Consider the following 20,822-nt stretch of genomic DNA (forward strand, 5'->3'; position numbering starts at 1 on the left):
CATAGTCCCAACACTCAGGAGGCAGAGGCAGGTGGATCCCTGTGAGATCTACATAGTGAGTTCCAGGCCAGCTGGGACTACAGAGAGATTCTTTCCAGGAAAAAGAAAAAGAGAAAACACAAACAAAAAGATTGAAGGTAAATAGAACATTACTCTAGTGCTGTTCAACATGTGCTTCTGCCTCCCTAATCCCATCACACTGGTATGAACCACCAGGCACAGCAAACATCGTCCTCGTTTGTTTGAAGTCTTTTCCTAATTAATTGTTATTGGCTCTTGAGAGACCTTAGAGAGTCCTGGGAAAGGCCTCACATTACTTGCAGTGAAGAATGAAGAGACCATTTAATAGGTAAAGGATATAGAATGTCTCCATAATACCTATAGAGGGACTTGGGCTGTTAGAGCAGTACCATTTACACCATCATTGGAAGACCTCTGACTCTGAGAAGCGGCCAAGCCCCCAGGCCATTGCCTGATTAAGGCCTGTCAGCAGGCTTCTCTGCTCTGGACCAATTCTGCCTTTCTAGCATTTGGAATTAGTCTTGAGCCACAGCATTCTGGGAATTTTCCTATCACAGTCACGTGTTTATTAGTCTGCAGAAATGTCATGCAGCAGTTTCTATTTTCCATTTTGGTTGAAAATGCTCAGAGGGATGAATGTCAAGAACTCAGGATTCAAAGTGGACAGAACTGTATCTTATCCCAAAAGAGCTTTTAAATCATGGCTGGACATTCCTTTTCCTGAATAAATTGTTTAAGAAGATTCGTACAATTAGTGTAGGATATCAAAAGTAAAAACCTAAACAATGATACTTGGGGTAATTTCTTTTCACAATTCTCATTGCCCAGTGGGGGGGGGGTCACTTAATACTCCCACTAATTTGCTTTGTGTGCAAATCACAAAGGTAATTAAAAACACTAGGCTATTGATCACGGAGTCTGAGCCTTATTACCATTACACACTCAAGCTTTTATAAACATGATAGTGTGAGGAGGGTTATATTTCCTAATAGGTTTTATATTAAAAAACTTTCCTACTTGAGGATTGCACGGTATGTTCCTGCTTTAGCAAGTTTCAAATCTACAATGCAGTTACAAACAGCGTTTATTTCCGCAATTTTGTGTTGGTAAAGGGTTAACTTCAAAAAGGGAGTTGGAATTGACAGTTTCATCTGTCAAAAATTCATCTGCAAACAATTTCTTAAACCAACTTTGAGTAGAATCACCGCTTATAACCCGCTAACAAATGGCAACCTTATTTATTAGCCCGGGCCGGCTGACGAAACAAATCTGTAGCTACAGTCCTTTGAATGACGAGTGGGTGGCTCTGAAAAGAGCCTTTGGGTTCAGGGCGCTGCGCGCGCTCACTTGGAGCTGGTGTACTTGGTGACGGCCTTGGTGCCCTCGGACACGGCGTGCTTGGCCAGCTCCCCAGGCAGCAGCAGGCGCACGGCCGTCTGGATCTCCCGGGACGTGATGGTCGAGCGCTTGTTGTAGTGCGCCAGGCGCGACGCCTCGCCCGCGATGCGCTCGAAGATGTCGTTGACGAACGAGTTCATGATGCCCATGGCCTTGGACGAGATGCCCGTGTCGGGGTGCACCTGCTTCAGCACCTTGTACACGTACACCGAGTAGCTCTCCTTGCGGCTGCGCTTGCGCTTCTTGCCGTCCTTCTTCTGCGCCTTGGTCACCGCCTTCTTGGAGCCCTTCTTCGGGGCGGGCGCTGACTTCGCGGGCTCGGGCATGACGGAGGACAATAGAAAATTCCTAGGCTAGCGAGTGGTGGTTGTATAATGGGCTACGTTACTTCTGCTTTTTATGCAACGCTGTGCCTATGCTGAAACGAACCTGGAAACGTCATCTACACGCTGTCCAATCAGAGTAGGCGTCTTCCAAAAGCCCGATGCTATTGGCTTAGGTGACTATTTTAATTCTGGCCAATGAAAACACTCCTTTTTCGCGTCCTGCGTTGACTATAAATGGATCTGCTGTGTCTTTTTAGCTTCAGGCTGGATAAACTCTGACAGCTTTTTTTTCTCACCATGTCTGGACGCGGTAAGCAGGGCGGTAAGGCGCGCGCCAAGGCTAAGACCCGCTCGTCCCGGGCCGGCCTGCAGTTCCCCGTGGGCCGCGTGCACCGACTGCTGCGCAAGGGCAACTACTCGGAGCGGGTGGGCGCCGGCGCCCCGGTCTACCTGGCGGCCGTGCTGGAGTACCTGACGGCCGAGATCCTGGAGCTGGCGGGCAACGCGGCCCGCGACAACAAGAAGACGCGCATCATCCCGCGCCACCTGCAGCTGGCCATCCGCAACGACGAGGAGCTCAACAAGCTGCTGGGCCGCGTCACCATCGCGCAGGGCGGCGTCCTGCCCAACATCCAGGCCGTGCTGCTGCCCAAGAAGACCGAGAGCCACCACAAGGCCAAGGGCAAGTAAAGCAGCGAGCGTACTATCATCGAACCCAAAGGCTCTTTTCAGAGCCATCTACTTCTTCGTATGAGAGCTGGCAGCAAACAATTCCAGTTTGCATCTAACTTGTTCATCCACAGGGTTAACCTTTGAAACACCACCTTAATCCCCTAAGCCACTAAATACAAAGTTTAACTGGCTTCCACCTGAAGAACAATGTATTTACAAGTACATGCTATTGGTCTCAGGCCCTAGAAAAGCACGCAGCGCTTTGACAGTCGAGTCCAACATTTAGTATCTTACAGTGTTTCAGAAAGTGGTTCTGTGAACGATTAACCTAAAAGCCGTCAGTACTTTGGGAATGGTTGGAAGCAAAGTTAAGGCCTCAAGTCCTTAGCCGAAAGTAAAACTGCGCACTGAGAAGTAAATTATCCTTTGTTGCAGTTGCTTTCCTGCCAGGCGCTTTCCTGGAAATGCTCCAGATACTCTAGGGATCCTGTGCATAAAGTATAACAGTTGATCTAGAAACCTGCAGTCCAAGCAGAAGCGGGGCGGGCGGGGGAGATGAACACTCCCAAATCAACACAGCCTGAGGGAGGAAAACATGCTTTTGAAGTGGTTTTTTAGATCTCGAGCCTCATTACCACATTTCTAACCCAGGATTGCATATCCCCAGGTCTCAAAGTGGTTCCTTTAAAATTGTGAATTGTGGAATCAGAAATTTGAAAAACACGCGGCGTCCTAGACTACAGCAAAGAGATCGAAAAGGCAGTCAGGCATCCAATCAGTGTACGACAATTTGCTAATCACCTCATTAAGCCTTTGTCCAATAGTTTCACTGCGCGGGCCTTTTGAAAAGTATCAAAGCCAATCAGGACGTCTGTGAAGGTATATATATTTATGCCTTTGAAGGAAAGTGCGTGAAGTCTCTGCGTTCCTTCTAGTTTTTACTGTTATGGCTCGGACCAAGCAGACGGCTCGCAAGTCCACCGGCGGCAAGGCCCCGCGCAAGCAGCTGGCCACCAAGGCCGCCCGCAAGAGCGCGCCGGCCACCGGCGGCGTGAAGAAGCCGCACCGCTACCGGCCGGGCACCGTGGCGCTGCGCGAGATCCGGCGCTACCAGAAGTCCACCGAGCTGCTGATCCGCAAGCTGCCGTTCCAGCGCCTGGTGCGCGAGATCGCGCAGGACTTCAAGACCGACCTGCGCTTCCAGAGCTCGGCCGTGATGGCGCTGCAGGAGGCCAGCGAGGCCTACCTGGTGGGGCTGTTCGAGGACACCAACCTGTGCGCCATCCACGCCAAGCGCGTCACCATCATGCCCAAGGACATCCAGCTGGCTCGCCGCATCCGAGGGGAGAGGGCGTAAGGCTTTCTTGTCACCCATTCAACTCACCTAAAAGGCTCTTCTCAGAGCCACCCACTTTCCAGAAAATGGCTGTAATGTACCTTGCCATCCAAGGGCGTTTCTAACCGTTTAATTCAAAAGCGAACGATCATGGCATTATCTGTCGCCACGCTGGATTAGTGTCTTGGTAGTTAAGATTTGTTACCAAGGTGAGTTATAGGGAAATTTTCACCTCAGGGGAGTCAAGTTCTTGAGGCTAGTGCTGGGCTAGAAAGCCTGCCACAATCCCTGGTTGTGTTAGGGAATTCTTGGAAATACTTCAGCTAAATTGATGGTTGCATCTGATCTTGCATATGGCTGCTCCTTCCCCATGTCTCATTCCGTCTATATTCCCTCATGTGCCTGCGCCACATCTGCCTGCATCTATTATTTCAAAATGCAACATGATACTGTCATTAATACTATGCTAAGTAACATTTAACTTCAGTGCACTCAAAATTTGTTTCATCCAAGTGCATTGAGACTGGAACGGTGTCTGGTCATTGGAACTGCATCTGGGGAGCCAAGGAGATATAATTCTCTTGTGGAATTTATATTGACTGTAGGATAGACCAAAAAATCAGTCCAGTTTTGTAAATGCCACATCCAGTGTAATGACAAGTAGAACAGAAAGTAGGAATTCAGGATGGGATTGGGAGCTGAAATCATGAAGATTGCACTACAGGTGTTTCACTAGGGCCTTGGCTGGAGAGAGGGCTCAGGGGTTAAGAGCACTATTTCCCCACACCCACAGGACAGCTTGGGGATCTGAAGCTCTCTTTCCATCTCCTCAGGCATTACATGCACGTGGTTCATATATGTACACGTAGACAAAACATATATATGCATAAATAAAATTTTCGAAAAGTTTCATTGAAGGGGCTGGAGAGATGGCTCAGGGGTTAAGAGCAGGCAAAACACTCATGCACATAAAATTTCACTGAAGAGCTGAAAGAGTTAATGAGGTAAATTGCAGTAAGCTGCGGCTCAGTCTTCAGGGAGAAGGGGAGGGGCAGTGTCGGGGTGGCAGGCTGTGTGCAATCAGCAGTGGAGGATAGGAGAGGAAGGCACTTTGTCCAGCACTCTGAGGCTTCTGCCCACTAGAGTAACAGCTGTCAGTAGTTAAGACAAGGTCTCACTATGAAGCCCACACTGGCTTTAAAATCACCATGTACCCCAGACTGGTCTGAGACTCAAGGTGTTCTTCTGCCTCAGCCTCCTGAATGCTGGGATTACAGGTGTGTTCCTCCATGCTGTTGGAATTAACCTCTTCTCTCTCTACACTGGGAGGTGCATATTTAGTTATTATTATCATTATAATTAATTAATTTTTTTTTTTTTTGAGACATGGTCTTCCTGTGTCTTCAGTTGGCCTAGAACTGGCTATGTAGACCAGGCTGGCCTTGAACTCACAGAGACCTGCCTGCCTCTGCCTCCCGTGTGCTGGGATTAAAGGTGTGCAGCAGCACACCTTGGCTTGCATATAGGCAATGAACTTAAACATTTTTAAAGTTCTAGTTAACTGAGAGAGAGGGAGAGACAGACAGAGACAGAGACAGAGAGAGAATGTGTGTGGGTGTGCAAGTTGGAGGACAACTTGTGGGAATGTGTTCTCTCCTCCCACCTTGTGAATCACAGTAAAGCCATCAGCTTGTTGACAAATGCCTTTAGCAGCAGAATCATGTCTCCAGCCCCTCAAAGAGGTTTTTGTGTGTGTCTGGCCTTTACCTTTACTTTAACAATCTGTCTGTTGGGCTAGCACATCCTCCTTTCCACACAGGCCACTGTGTGTACTTGGCTTCAGTTCTAGGAGAGCTGTGAGGTCCTGGGAGGACTTGCTCACAGGAGTCTGCATGTCTCCCTCATTTAAGCAGTTTATGCATTATTTTTTAGTCTCAATTGTGCCCTAGTATAAAAATTAGGAGCTAGTTTACTGTTTTGTGCTATTCAGACCTTCACAGCAGAGGACTTGGAATTGGGAGCCTAGTGCACACTCTGAAATGTGCCCCGTGGCTCTAGGTTTATTGCTGAGAGCACATTTAAGAAGATGATATGGAGCTAGAGAGATAGCAGATGGCTTGGTGATTAAGAACACCAGCTGCTCTGGCAGAAGATCTGGGTTTGAATCCCAGCATCCACATGGTGGCTAACAACAATTCTGACTCCGGTTCCAGGGGATCTGACCCACTCTTCTGACCTCTGAAGGCATTGTGTGACACAGGTGTACTTAAATACAAGCAGGCAATACACTCATACACATTAAAAAAAAAAGAAAAATAAATAGGTAAATATAAAAGAGATGATATGGGAGGTCTCTTTGCTTCCTCTTTTCACAAAGACTAGACACAGATAAACAAAGACAGCATGGTCTTGGCCTCTCCTTTCTGCAGGAGAGCACAGGTTAAGCACTTTCACCTGACCAGACAGGGCATGGGGGGTGCCAGTGTCCCAAGAGACACAAAGTCCTTTCCCTTGACACTTCTCTGCAAATATACTGGTTTTTGTTGGTGAATTCTTTAAGCCTGAATTCAAAGCCACTTGTTTGAGAAGTATTCATTTTCTGATTGTCTTTGCCTGATATATGATGTATAAACTCACTCTGCCTCCTTGTTATGGATTATTTTAATCCACACTGTGTCCCTATAGGTCAGAGGTCATGGGCAAAGACAGACTTAGTGGGTAAAGTGAATGGATATTGTATACTACCTCCATATTTAAATTTTATTTCATTAATTTAACTATTCAATGAAGATTGTTTATAGTGCCAAGGACTGAACCAGGGCCTCACACACTCTAAAGAATTCATTTTACACTGAGCTACATCTCTAGCCAACAGAATGCCTGAATGTTTACTATGTGCCTGGTACTCTTCTAGGTGTGAAGACTGAGCTGTGAGTACTAGGCAAAGTGCTTATTGTATGGAGACAGAAAAAAGAAAAAAACTACAAAACATATGGGTATAGTCCATAGACTATATGGGTATAGTCCTAGAATATATAGGTATAGTCGTAGAATATATGGGAATAGTTAACAGAATATACAGGTATAGTCCATAGAATATATGAGTATAGTCCTAGAATATATGGGTATAGTCCTAGAATATATGGGTATAGTCATAGAACAAAGAAGAGGAACACAGAACAGACCAGGAAAAGAAGAACTTCCAGAGGGCTCGAGGAAGCAGAAAACAGCTGTGATTTTAAAACCAATAGGTGGAAAAGCCCTTACAACCGTGTTGAGAGGGAGAAAGGCCTGAATTCAGAAGTGATCAAGGTCAGCCCTGGTCCGTCACAGCTGGAAATTGAATCTAGGACCCTCACACAGTTAGGCTCCATCATTTTAAATCTTCGCTTTCTGTTTTGAGACAGTGTACTGAATGTATTAGGAATTTATTAGGAATTTAGAAATCAGAAATTAAAGATGAATATTAACTCTGTAAACTCTGAAACCAAACTGAACATTGCTGTGACACTGTGTGAAATAGATAAGTAGATAAGAAGCTAAGTTGTAACCCAGCAACCAAACAGAACCTATGTGAGTTGAGTGTCTGTGTGTTGGTGATAAGTGACCACAGGGTGTGAGCCATATCTCAAGAAAACACTGAAGTTACTGACGTAAGTCAGAAGGACTTCAGCCAGAAAAGAAATATATAAAATCTGGTAGCTAAAAAGATTCTTTTGATGCTTGGCCACACGAGACTCTGAATCCGTGGGCCTCATCCCGGCACATTGCCCAAAACCTGAGACCGCTACCTCTTGTACTGAATGTATTAGGAAAGTAGAAATAAAGAGTGACTTTAAAATGAAACTAGAAACTTGATGTGACACTGTGTGAAGTAGATAGGTGGATGAGAAACTAAGTTGTAACCTAGGAATTTATTAGGAATTTAGAAATTAGAAATTAAAGATGAATATTAACTCTGTAAACTCTGAAACCAAATTGAACATTGCTGTGACACTGTGTGAAGTAGAAGCTAAGTTGTAACCTAGCAACCAAGTAGAACCTACACTGAGTTGAGTGCCTGTGTGTTAGTGATAAGTGACCACATGGTGTGACCCATATCTTAAAGAACAGCTGAAGCTAATGACGTAAATGGAATGAGCTATAGCCAAAAGAGAAACATGTAAAAACCAGCAGCTCCAGGACTTCATTGATGCTTGGCTACACAAGACTCTGAATCCGTGGGCCTCATCCCAGCGCATTGCCCAAGACCTGAGACCAGCCTGAACTCTGCCTGAAGCTCTGCCCAAGACCAGACCAGACCAGAGCCTCACATGAGACCTGATCGAGGACCCGAGCCTGAGAGCCAGAGACTGATGGAGTCTGCCATGACCGGACGTGATCAGAACCTGCGAGAGACAGCTCCACAGCCGGGAGAGTGCACCGATCACGGTGGACGAGAGAACTTCTCCACACAGAGTGCCTGAAGGCTTAACCTCTGGAAGGTACTCCCTGAGACTTTGGGACTCTTAACTACTAGAGAACTGGGTTTCCCCGTGAGTGTTTGTATTGATGTGTGTTTGTTATGCTTTGACCTAGTAAACACATATTGCAATCAAACAGTCATGTGTGAGAATCTCTTCTGTCCGTTGCGCCTGTCCTAAGCTCTCCCGAGAAGCAGTGACACATTTTGGATGTCACACTCAAGCCAGTGGCTTGAGACACATTCAGGACAAGTGACTGCTCCCATTCAGGACAGACAGGTTCTCCTTAAGTTGACTAGGCGGGGTTGAACTCACTTGTGGCCCTGGCTGCCCTTGACCTTGTGAGCCTCCTGAGTGGTGGGACAACCGGCCTGCATCACTGCACCCTGCTTGGGATCAAGGTCTTTTTTAGGAATGTCATTCCCTAGAGAACAGGCATCTCACACTGATTGCTGGTGCAGAGGATTCTTGGGATTGCGGGTCACAGGTTCTATAACCTATTACATGAAGCCATGATCTTTATTTTTTCAGGATGGAGTTTTTGGGTAACACAATGATGATTTATACATTTAAAAGTATTTATTTATTTTTATTTTATGTGTATGAGTGTTGCCCACATGTAAGTGCACCTGTACATGTAGTGCCCACAGGGGCCAGTGCCCTTAAATGCCCTCTCCAGCCCCTAATTTATACCTTTTAATGTCTTTTGAGTATTCCTCCAGGTCCCCGAGGAAACATGGTTAAAATAGTGAAGCAGGAGCAGAGGCAGCAGAGAGGAATGATGTCTGTGGAGTTTAAGAATCACACGAGTTAAAGAGGTAACGTTAATTATGTAATATTTAATTTTCAATAAAAATCTGAGTTCAGAGGACCAGCCAAATCAATGTTGCTTTGCTTTTCAGGAGGAGAATCAAATATAATATTCCTAAAGTGGCTTTTATACATGCAGATGTTTAAAAAGAATTCATTAAAATTGATTCTCTTTGAATGAATTTTCTAGCAGTAGAAATAAAGTTGCCTATCTTATTGCTATAGAAACATACAGTAAAAGCCCCACTATAGTTACAGTGACCAAAGTCAGAATTGTTAAAGTACATTTAAATAATTTAAAATGAAATTATTTGTGATTAAGGTGATTCGCTTTCCTCAAATGCCAATTCTGAACCTTGGCAGCGATCACTTCTTCATGTTTGTTGAGACCAGTCCCACATGAGATGCAGGGATTTCTATGAAGGTGTGAGAGCTGTCATCATTTCCCTTCTAAATAATGGTATTGGAAGGAGCGGAGAGATGGCAAGATGTTTCTCAGCTCCCAGATGGCAGCTCCCAGATGGCTGCTCCGGTTCCCGGGGCTCTGACACGTTCTTCTGGTCTCTGAAGCCACTGCACGTGTGTGGTGCGCCGATGTACATGTAGGCAAACTGCTTATCATGTTAGATTTAAAGAAGTGATGTTGGTAAGAATAGTTGTCTGAACTGTTGTCCCAGTAACTTTGAATCTTTTGGGTCAGAACATCTGTTCCAAGAATCTCTGCTTCTTCACTGACCTTTTCTAATTGAGGGCCCAGGAGGCAACAGAGTCACTTGACGTCGTTATGATCACAAACTGACTTTGAGAGCTGCTTGAATGGAGACGGGGTTCGTTTGCTGGGAAAGGCAACAACAGCTTCCTTTTCTTTGGTTAACTCGAAAACTTACGAGGAGAGTCTCGAATACATTTTGTTTTGCTTTAAAAAAAAGTTATTTATTTTGTGTGTATGAGTGCGCTGCTTGTATGTAAGTGTACTCCTGTTATACAAGGTTGGAAGGTGTCCAGTCCTGTTAGCCACCATGTGGGTGTTGGGAATCGAACCTAGATCCTCTGCCAAGAGTAGCCAATGCTCTTAACCGCTGAACCATCTCTCCAGCCCCTTGCTTTGTTTTTGTGATAGTAAATTTTAGTTGCTAATTAGGCAAGAGAACAGCCCCAAGAGTGAGGTCTTGTGCAATACTTCCAAAATTAGCATATTGAAAAATAAGGAGTTGGCAAAGGCTAAGATTGAAGTCACCCAGCAGGTCGAGGTGCTCACACCTGTGACCTCAGGTGACCTGTCTCTGTATAACCCTAAAATCTTTGCACAGCCCTGGGGGAGTTTTAAGATGCTAATGGGTCGTTATATTTCATGTAGAGCTACATGTAACAGAGAGAGCATGCATGAAAAAACATCTATTCAAATTAGGTGAGCCTTTCCTGCTCTGGTGTATAAAAGCCTGACTGCCTGTCGGCCATGGAGCCGTTAAACTCCCCCTGCTGCAGCTGGCTTCCTCCCTTGGAAGTGTATCTTCCAAGAGACTGCCCCAGCAACAGCTGCAACTGTCCAGTTTTATGTTCCGGGACACAAGAGTTTGGAACCCTACTGAAGGGGCTCTGTGAATCCAACTTCAGGTGATAATCATTACTTTGAACGAATTAACAGATGCCCAGGCAACTGGGAAAGCAACAGCTTTTGGGTATGTGTGTGATGGTGTTTCTGGAGATTTGTGTAAGTCTGAATGGACTCACTGGGGAAGATGTGCCCTCTTGGTATGTGTAGGCACCACCCAGTTCTCTTGGAGCCCAAGTGGTACTCAGTCTCTTTTCTTCTGTAGCTTTACCTCCAGGACTCACAGCAGGGGCCCCGGAAGTTCTCAGGGTTTTGAACTTGATCTGAGTCATGCTGCCAGCATCCTGGGATCTCCCGCTTGCAAATGGTCTGTTATAGGACCATTGCTTTACATAATCACAGGGGCCAATTCCCTGACAGGTTCCTCATGTGCTTTTATCTATGCTGTTGGTTCTGCTTCCCTGGACAAGTCTGACTCACACGTGAGATACGGGGGAGAAACAGGGTCCCTTACAGGGCTCTCAGTCTCACTCATAAAATAATTTAAGAATGAACCCAAAAGGAAGTTTTAGGACAATTTTATTAGAATTTAAAGAAGAATCTTCCAGGCAGGTGAGCTGGTAGTCTCGGCAGCTGCCTTGAGGAGAATGGAGGTGGGGAGCACTGGAAAAGCCTGCCAACCAGTGTGGTGGCACACACCTTCGATCCCAGCACGCTGGAGGCAGAGGCAAGCAGAGCTCTGTGAGATCGAGGGCAGCCTGGTCTACATAATGAGTTCCAGGCCAGCTGTGGTTAAAGGAGACCCTGTATTAAGATAAGGAAAAAGTCTGCTGGTAAACAGGAGGCTGGAAATTCTGGTCACACTCCCCACTATCCCCTTAAAGCACTGCTTGGTGCTCCCTTCCCCCCTCCATCCTCCTCCTCAAGCATTTCATCTACAGGAACTTTGGGACAATGAATTCTCTATAGACTATGGGGACATAGCTGGTAGACCTGTTTTTGGTCTTTTTGAGGCAAGGTCTCCCTGTAGCCCCTGCTAGCCTTGAACTCACTGGACATCTGCCTGCCTCTGCCTCCTGAGTGCTGGGATTAAAGTCATGTGCCACCACACCCACCTAGTATACCTTTATGGCTTGGTTGGATAAGCACATTTGAGTGGGGTGGGTGGGCACCTTTGATGGGGAAGGCCTTGAGCAACATGGCAGAATATCCTTATTATTATTTTCATTTATGTATGTGTGTCTGAGTGAGTACCACATATGTGTGTACCCTTGGGGGCCAGAAGAGAATATTGGATCTTGGAACTGGAGTTATAGGTGGTTGTGAACCACTGGATGTGGGTCCTAGGGACTGAACTTGGGTCCTTTGAACAGTATTGAGTACTCTTTACTGCGGAGCCATTTTCTCCAGCCCCAAGGCAGAATACCTTAGATAAGAAAGCTAAGCTGTTTATAGGCAAAGACAAAGCTCAATCTTAGGTGAATGCTCTTTATACAAAGGGTAATGGTGACTGTCTTCTTCTCAGTGAGTTGAGAAAATCCAGCAAGATGGTAGATGGGACTGGTACAGATAGCGTGCAGACCAGATTACTGAATCTGGAGTGGGGACCTGAAGGAGTGGGGTCCCCCTGGCCTTATGCTCACCCTAGCCTTATGACTGCAGCCCTGAGTCTCACCAGGCAGCTCCTTCTTCATTTCAAAGTGCTTCCATGATCTCCCAAGACATATATTGACCCCAGTAAACACCGTTCACTTTAAAAATGAGAATTTGATCATAGACTGTCCTGTTTTATTTTCCCAAATGAAGCAACTCTTGTTAACATTAATAAGGCATTTCTTTTAAAATTGGAAAGCTCTTTGATCCTCTATTAAAAATATTTTACTTTTTAAAAAGGTTGTATGTATATGATTGCATTGCCTGCACGTATATAAGTGTACCACTGTTGTACAGTGTCCACAGAGGTTAGAAGAGGGCTTTGGATTCCCTGGAACTGGAGCTGTTAGCTGTGATGTAGGTGCTGAGAGTCAAACCTGGGTCCTCTGCAATGGTATCCAGTGGTCTTAACCACTGAGATATCTTTCCAGCCCCCTCTTGGATCTTCTTAAGACACAGAGTCAACAGTAGGCTCTAAGAGCTCTTCTTATTTACACTGACTTTGAGTGTGAGAGGTCATAGGGATTACTATGTACTTGTCTGTGAAATTGGTTTCTCCTATTCTTCCCAGAATTTCTTTTCATCTGGCATATGCTTGGTCCTCCAGAATAGAAATCAACATCAGAATGACACAAATACAGTGCATGTGGTGTTAGATGTATTCCCTAAGGACATCAGAGTTCCCATTCCAGGCTTGAGGTATAGGCTCTTTTATCTGTGGGGGAAATAAGACTTTTTTTTAAAAAACAAAACAACTTTATTTAACAAAAAACAAAGCTATTTACAGTAGGTTTGTTTTTTTCCTCAAGTAATGTTCAATGGGATGATTGTTCCTCACTAGAATTATCTTATAAGCAACCTAAGCAGAAGATGCACCACCCCCAGGCACCCCGTTTTACACCAGGAGGGGAGTGCCCAAGGAAGTCAGCAGCACAACTCCCTCCCTCCTCCCTCTCCTCAGTGCACTGTGGGCAGGAAAAAAAATCCCTTTCAGTCCAATACACTCCAAATCCCCTACTGCAGCCATCATGGAACCTGGGCTCACAGATCCAGCCAGGGTAGAGGTGGTGGGCAAACAGCAGCCTCAACCAACCCTGAAGCTGCCACGTTTCTCCTTCCCCAGCAGGGCCTCAGGGTGGTGAGGATCACTGACCACCAGAGAGGCAGGAGACAGAGCACCTTGGAAAGCACTCCATACAGAGAGCAAACTCCCATTCCTACTCTCACAGCAAGGGATGGGCTACACCACTCAGGGGAGGTGGGGGAGTCTCCGAGAGGGTGCCAGGCAGCTCCCCAGAAAGTCTAGGGTGGTGTTCTATCTTTCTCTGGGACAGGTACCCCAAGTCAGTCCCCATCAGAAACAAAACAGGAAGGAAAAGGTGAGGAGAGATTAAGACGACTGTGAGCTGTTGCCCTGGGAAACTGTGGCAGGCCTTTGCAACTCCAACTTGAAGGAGATGAAACAGGCACAGCCCCAGAGTCAGCTCATTTCTAACCTGGCTGCCTCCTCTGTAGGCTCTAGTCTAGTCCTCGCTTCCTCCAGGAAGTTTCCTGCCACCTTCCAAGGGCCTCCTTGGCTAACTTCTCCCTATGAAGGAGATACTGGCTTCACTTCTCATGTAGGGGATACTGGGAGGTTTTGATATTCTGACCAAGTTCCTATAGGAATCCCATACTCAGATCACAGGGCAACACCTTCAGGAACAAACGGAAAACCATTAAAAAGAGAAAGATAAAAACAAAAACAAAAACTGCTTCCATCTAGCTCACCACCCTCACAATACAATAAACACAAAAATGAAAATAAACACCTGCTTTTATCATCCCCTGCTCTGTGGCTAGTCGGTTCACATATTTTTTTTTTCTGCCTTTCTTAGTGGGGTAAACCAAACCATTTCCACCTGGAATTTTACACTACTGTACAGCTTCCACTGGCTCCTTATACAGTGGGAGATAGCCCTCAGCTTATCAAACTCCACATCTCACAATGCACTCTCCCCATACCCGAGCTACCTACTGTCATCAATGCCAACCACAGCAAAAAGGGGCTTAACAAACAGTTTAACAAAATCTGAACATTCAGCGGGAGCTGGTTCTGTGACATCTGCTGGGTTCTCCTGGCTTGTCCAAAAGAGGCACAGCTTGGGGCAGCTTGGACCCAGCTTGAGTCTGAACTTGGCAGATTCCCTAGGTCTGTCTAAGCCCAGGGGTCCCGGGGATCTCTGGAGCCACAGCACCAACACACCGTATCTGTCTGGCTCTTGGTCTACTCAGAGCCCTGAAGGAACAACAACCATCAGCAGAGGACTGGCCCCCTTCACAGGGTAGCGACAGCAGCTGCTGTCTTTCTGAAGACCTCTGGACAGAGCGGATCTCAAATGCCTGGTGGTGATCCGTAGAAGCCCTCTGTGTGAAAGAGAAGTGAACCAGGACCAGGACCGCTGCCCCGAGCCTTGAGCTACCCAGTAGCAGGTGCTTCATTGGGATTTTCTGAGACAGGGTGCTGGTGGTCCTGCTGCCTCTGTTAGCCCCAACTCAGCGGCCCACTGCAGCCACCTCCACCAGGGACTGGAAGCTTCTGAAGACCTCCTCGTCCTGCTCTGGATGTGGGCGTGGTGAGGTGAAGAGTCTACGGTGGGGTTTGCAGCCTCAGCCCTGGTCAGCAGGGTCAGTGTGCTGCCAGGGGTCATCGGGACCGTGGGGGCGCCAGCTCTCCTTGTGCACCTGAGTGGAGCACGACAAAGGGGAGGTCGTTGGTGAGGGAGACCTGGTACAGACACTGCCAGCACCGAGGGGCTGCTGCCCCTGGGGACAGCCCCGTCCGAGGCCTTACCTCCACGGCAGGAAATGGTGAGCTGATTAGGGTCATACCGTCTTTCAGGGGCATGTCTGCGAGAAGACAACACAGGGCGTGGTGAATTAGCTACATATCTGCAGCACTTAGAGGAGTTGTTCATTGTGGCTGCACGGGGACAGCCAGTCCCGAAGGATCTTTGCAGACTCCTTGAGCAGGTGCCTTCTGTGCTTCCTCTGGCAGGTCCGTGACCTTTATCCTCACCTAGATCACTGTCCAATTCCCACCAAGAGCCTGGAGGTTAGGCTGGACCTCCGTGGAGCGTGTCCTTCCCTGGGCATGAAAAAGTTTGGTTCCCACCCCTTTCTGTAGTACTCAGTGCAGGGTGACTCTTGGGGTGGGGACACAAAGAGACTTTTATTTTTATTAATTACTGGTCATTTTAAACCATTCGTTTCAGGACTATCAGATGCTAGCTCAGTTATACATGAAAATCCCAATTCATTAAAAAAAAAAATCCCAAGATGAATATAAATAAGATTATATCACTTTCTATATTTCATTTTATTTATTTATTTATTTATTTATTTATTTATTTCTTGGTCTTTTTGAGACAGGGTCTTCCTATAGCCCCAGCTGTCCAGGAACTCACTATGTGGACCAGCCTGGCCTTGAACGCACAGAGATCCCTCTGCTTCTGTCTCTGCCCCTGCCCCTGCCCCTGCCCTTACCTCCTGATCAGGGCTGGGATTAAAGGCCTGCACCACAGCCAGGCCACTTTCTATATTTTAATAAGGTACTCAAGTAGGAGTGTGAAATTCTTGCTGTCTAGGATGAGACAGGCAGATGACTGTATAAATGTGCAGTCCTGGTTCTTAAATCTAGTCCACTGTACAAACTTGACTTTTGCCAGGGTTTACTCATTCTCTCCATCTCTCTCCTGAAAAGGTAAGAATCAGCCCAGAGTGGTGGTACAAGCTTGCAGTCTCAGCACTTGGGAGGTGGAGGCAGGAGGTGGAGGCAGGAGGTGGAGGCAGGAGGTGGAGGCAGGAGGTGGAGGCAGGAAGATTGCCAAGTGAAGGCCAGCACTGGCTACATACACAGTTCCAGGCCTGCCTGAGGTGCATGAGGAGGTACTGGGGGTGGGGAGGGAGGGATCACCTCACACTCCAATTCTGTCTTCCTGTTTCCTTTCCTAGCTCTTTTCTGTCTCTCTAATCTTGCTTCCAGGGAACTTGAAATCTTTTAAGATTGTTCTTTAGAGCAACTTTATATACCATCTAAAGATGCCTTTTTTTTTTTTTCCTTGCTCTTTTTTGAGACAGGGTCTTTCTGGAGCCCCAGCTGGTTTAGAACTATGTAGACCAGGCTGGCCTTGAACTCGCAGAGATGCACCTGCCTCTGCTGGGATTAAAGGCATGAGTTACTACACCTGGTTTTAAGCTGGCTCTTAAGTTCAGACCGATACTTTTTTTTTTTTTTCGGTTCATAAACTTATTCTTGTCCACTTCAGACTGTGATCTGCACGAAGACTGAGGTAGAAACTGAAACTTGCTCCATGGGCTTCAAAAATCTGCTAGGCATTTACCAAGAAAGGCTGACAATGGCAAATACCCATAATGCTTATCTGTGAAGCATCACTGAAGGGTGAATGATTGGTAGGAACGACATAATGAGGATAGAGTAAGACCTGGTCTCTAAACTCCTCAGGAGGACATAATGGTAACAGACAGTTACTGTCACACCTAGCCTGGTCTCCATCCATTAACCCACACTTTGTACTGTTTACATCTCTCCCGTAAGGTGCTTGTATGTAGATGACTTAACGAATTATTTCTTTTGGAAGTCATCCAGTTGGGCACTGGCTTTCTTTTAACCAACAGGTTATTATGGTCACAGGTGTCCATGTTGTAGGGATTTTAAGACTGGATTCTGAGAAATCGCCACTCTTGGGCCTATACCAGTACCTGATGGATGACAGTTTGAGGTCTGGAGGCTGAAAATTCCATGCTAATATCACTATTTTCTGAACCTGTGTCCCATGGAAAGTCAGGAAGGTGGATTAAGTAGGTGACTTCACCTAGAATCACCTTTCCCCACCCTCGGAGCACTCTGAATTTTCCCCACGTTTCCACTACTCTTGGGAAAGACATATTGGGAGTCCCCCACCTCCAAGCATAGGTGGCCTGGGAAAAACTGGCTAAAGTTTCAATGACTGGCTTCCTTGCTACAGGCTACATAGACAGTTTCCTTTTTACTATATATTTCTAATAAGCACATCTGTAAACTTAACACTCATTAAATAAACAAATGGAATCCTGGAGCAAGTCCACTTGCTTAGTGCCAGCACTTCATTGAGTGGGAAATTTTAGTACATCTGATACCCTCCCCTCACTTCAACGGAGCCATAAGTGGTTGTGATGTACTTGATAGATCTGAAAAGTTGAGGATGGTGATTTTAAGTGTTGTGGCTGATATTATAAAGGCAGTTTGCCATTTTCATTAATTCTGGTATATTAAAAAAGTCTGCAGTATGGCCAGGGTCAGGTTCTCACCAGAGTCCTGGCTGGTCTGGAACTATGTAGACCACGCTGATGTCAGATGCAGACGTGCCAGCCCCTGCTGGGATTAGAGGCTTGAGCCACTATGGTCAGCTTCAGTACATTTTGAGTGCTTGTTCACTAATCTGTTCCAGACAATACTGTCCTTCTGATTGGCTTTTAGCTAACCTTACACAAACGCACAGGTACTCAGGGCACTTGCTGACTCTTCACAGGGTTTCAAAAGCATCAGATAGACACACTCAATTAAAGGCTATAGGTTACTGACACTTCCTTAGTCTTCATGGGATTGTATATGACAAAGTACTAGGAAACTGAGGGTCCCACGTGGGGATTTCCTTTCAGTCATGAACTTCACAAGCACTGGACTACAAAAATGACGCCCTTTAGATTGATTCTGAAACCTGGGTGGAACCGTTTGGCAGGATATGCAGAGAGCTCTGGTGGTGACTGACAGTACGTGCACATCCCAGACATTTGATTACATCACAAAAGCCCTAAGTAGGTTTAGCTTAAATTTCTGCTCAAAGCACTTAAGTGAGGACGCCCAATAGCAATGCAGAAAGGAGGGGATTTACTCCTTTAGGTTGACATTTTTCCCCAGCGCAGCATTAAAGCTCATTTTTCTGAGGTTCTGAGTGGCTCTGAAAAGAGCCTTTGGGTTCAGGGCGCTGCGCGCGCTCACTTGGAGCTGGTGTACTTGGTGACGGCCTTGGTGCCCTCGGACACGGCGTGCTTGGCCAGCTCCCCAGGCAGCAGCAGGCGCACGGCCGTCTGGATCTCCCGGGACGTGATGGTCGAGCGCTTGTTGTAGTGCGCCAGGCGCGACGCCTCGCCCGCGATGCGCTCGAAGATGTCGTTGACGAACGAGTTCATGATGCCCATGGCCTTGGACGAGATGCCCGTGTCGGGGTGCACCTGCTTCAGCACCTTGTACACGTACACCGAGTAGCTCTCCTTGCGGCTGCGCTTGCGCTTCTTGCCGTCCTTCTTCTGCGCCTTGGTCACCGCCTTCTTGGAGCCCTTCTTCGGGGCGGGCGCTGACTTCGCGGGATCCGGCATTGTAAGAACTTAGAGAAAACTGAAATGGAAACAAGTAGGCGAAAGCTGACCTACTTTTACAGAATTTCTATGCAAATGGAGTTAATCCTCTTTCAGTTCTGATTGGTTGAGATAAGCCAATAGAAGGAAGATATGCAAATAAGATGGCTTTAAAAAAAAAAAAATTTCAGACGTCCAGGTTAAAGGAAAACTTTTTTTTCCAAATCGCTATTTTTCAAAAGTTAATGCTTGCCAATAGTATCTATCGAGAGCTAAACAGAGATATGTAGAACTAAACCGACCCAAAATACAGATATTAACTTATAACCAGTTTCGTTCAAAGTGTTAATGGTTTTAAGGTGGTCTGTGGAAAATGTCTCCTTGGGCGAGAGAACAGAAATTACTCACCTAGATGCTTTTTTTTTTTTCCTTGACAAGGTCTCCCTGTTGCACTAGCTGGCCTGGAACTCACAGAGATACATCCGCCTGCCTCTGCCTCCCAAGTGCTGTTGTTAAAGGCGTGTGCCACCATGCCCGGCCTTCACCTAAATGATTCTTAAGTCATAAATGTAGATTCTGGTTAAAGGGGGGCAGCCCCTTTTTTTTCTAGCTGACGCTTTTGAAAGAATGAAAGAAACTCGCATTTTTCAACAACGGGTGCGGTTTTAATAATTCCTGGGCATAAATATCTAAGAATGATGCTCGTGCTTCTTGCCAGATCTTGCTGCCCAAGCTAAGGCATTTCACTACAAAGCCAGGCGCTGTGGGGCACCCCAGGAGTCCCCGCAGGAGGAGCTCCGAAAACTGACAACCAAGCTGGTCTATAAAGTGACAGGGCCAGTCAGGGCTCCGTGGCAAATCCCCGCCTCCAGTTGGCAGCGTCTATTTTATAAAAGAAAAGGTAGAACTCAGGTGAGCAATCAAGGTAAATGTGACATTCTTGAAATCGTTCAAGAATTGTCAGTCTACATTGTATCTCTTAACTCTACTTCGAGACGGAAAGCACAGCGGAAGTGGGGAGATACCATGTAACAAGAGAGCCAGCTACCAGGCAGTATACCACATTTCAATTGGTTACAAATTTAAATTGAAATCTGCTAGCCAATCACAACAAATTTCCGGCGACTTCAGTCTTGGCGCGGAATTTGAAGATTCTGACCAATCAGGAAGCCGTCGGCTTTATAAATAAGAAGAAGACCGAGTGTCTGTGCAGTTAGCGCTACGGTTTCACCATGGCTCGGACCAAGCAGACGGCCCGCAAGTCCACCGGCGGTAAGGCCCCGCGCAAGCAGCTGGCCACCAAGGCCGCCCGCAAGAGCGCGCCGGCCACCGGCGGCGTGAAGAAGCCGCACCGCTACCGGCCCGGCACCGTGGCGCTGCGCGAGATCCGGCGCTACCAGAAGTCCACCGAGCTGCTGATCCGCAAGCTGCCGTTCCAGCGCCTGGTGCGCGAGATCGCGCAGGACTTCAAGACCGACCTGCGCTTCCAGAGCTCGGCCGTGATGGCGCTGCAGGAGGCCAGCGAGGCCTACCTGGTGGGGCTGTTCGAGGACACCAACCTGTGCGCCATCCACGCCAAGCGCGTCACCATCATGCCCAAGGACATCCAGCTGGCGCGCCGCATCCGCGGCGAAAGGGCGTAAACCGAGACTGACGAGAGTGATCGCTGAACCCAAAGGCTCTTTTCAGAGCCACCTACACCTTTGAAAGCGTTGTACACTTAATTCTTCCATAGTGACTATTATGCTGTGGGTCACAAAACCTAGGGAACAGCTGGATGCCCTTCATCCCAATTAACCCTTGTTATCTCAGTTCAGGGTTCGAAGTCTTCACTCCACACCGCCAGCCTAGGCAAAGTCCTGAACTCAGTTGCGCTGTTACCCTGTTGCCAGTCCGCAGTATAAATTCTTGGATCCCGTCACCCTTATCAATTCTCTTGGTTCCAGTGATAAACTTGCTCTGGGGATTTTCAAGTTCTTGAAACCGATTAAAGCGATGATACGGTACAGCTCTCAGGCGGGATGGGCTCGCAGCTGCCGGAAATTTCATTTTCTCTGCTGCCTGGGTGCAAGCTCAAACCTGCTTTTCCCTCAGGTTACGGTGTTGCTTACAGTCCAGGTCTGAAGATGATTCAATCATGTACCGAGTGAATAATTCTTTACGAAGGTATGCGGGAGGGGCTAGATTTGAATATA

General features: G+C 46.9%; 4 protein-coding genes across 4 annotated transcripts; 2 read left to right on the forward strand and 2 right to left on the reverse strand.

The window, feature by feature from the left end:
- Positions 1-1,092: 1,092 nt before the first annotated feature.
- On the reverse strand, positions 1,093-1,777 carry LOC103733096 (histone H2B type 1). Its single transcript, XM_008831861.3, has one exon. The coding sequence runs from the start codon at positions 1,743-1,745 to the stop codon at positions 1,365-1,367; it is 381 nt and encodes a 126-aa protein (XP_008830083.1). The 5' UTR covers positions 1,746-1,777; the 3' UTR covers positions 1,093-1,364.
- Positions 1,268-18,655, reverse strand: LOC103733092 (histone H2B type 1-H). The gene is made up of 2 exons (XM_008831858.2): positions 18,242-18,655; positions 1,268-1,338 (listed from the first exon to the last, which is right to left on the reverse strand). Exon 1 carries the CDS (start codon positions 18,646-18,648, stop codon positions 18,268-18,270), a length of 381 nt encoding a protein of 126 aa, XP_008830080.1. The 5' UTR covers positions 18,649-18,655; the 3' UTR covers positions 1,268-1,338; positions 18,242-18,267.
- LOC103733094 (histone H2A type 1-B/E) lies at positions 2,025-2,669 on the forward strand. Its single transcript, XM_008831860.2, has one exon. The coding sequence runs from the start codon at positions 2,043-2,045 to the stop codon at positions 2,433-2,435; it is 393 nt and encodes a 130-aa protein (XP_008830082.1). The 5' UTR covers positions 2,025-2,042; the 3' UTR covers positions 2,436-2,669.
- LOC103733093 lies at positions 3,349-20,537 on the forward strand. Its single transcript, XM_017797839.2, has 5 exons — positions 3,349-3,770; positions 7,005-7,065; positions 18,191-18,382; positions 18,539-18,649; positions 19,845-20,537. The coding sequence occupies exons 1-5, from the start codon at positions 3,364-3,366 to the stop codon at positions 20,268-20,270; spliced, it is 1,197 nt and encodes a 398-aa protein (XP_017653328.1). The 5' UTR covers positions 3,349-3,363; the 3' UTR covers positions 20,271-20,537.
- Positions 20,538-20,822: the final 285 nt, after the last annotated feature.

This window comes from Nannospalax galili, unplaced genomic scaffold, assembly GCF_000622305.1.
Source record: "Nannospalax galili isolate Female #2095 unplaced genomic scaffold, S.galili_v1.0 scaffold456, whole genome shotgun sequence".
Taxonomy (NCBI): Eukaryota; Metazoa; Chordata; class Mammalia; order Rodentia; family Spalacidae; genus Nannospalax; species Nannospalax galili.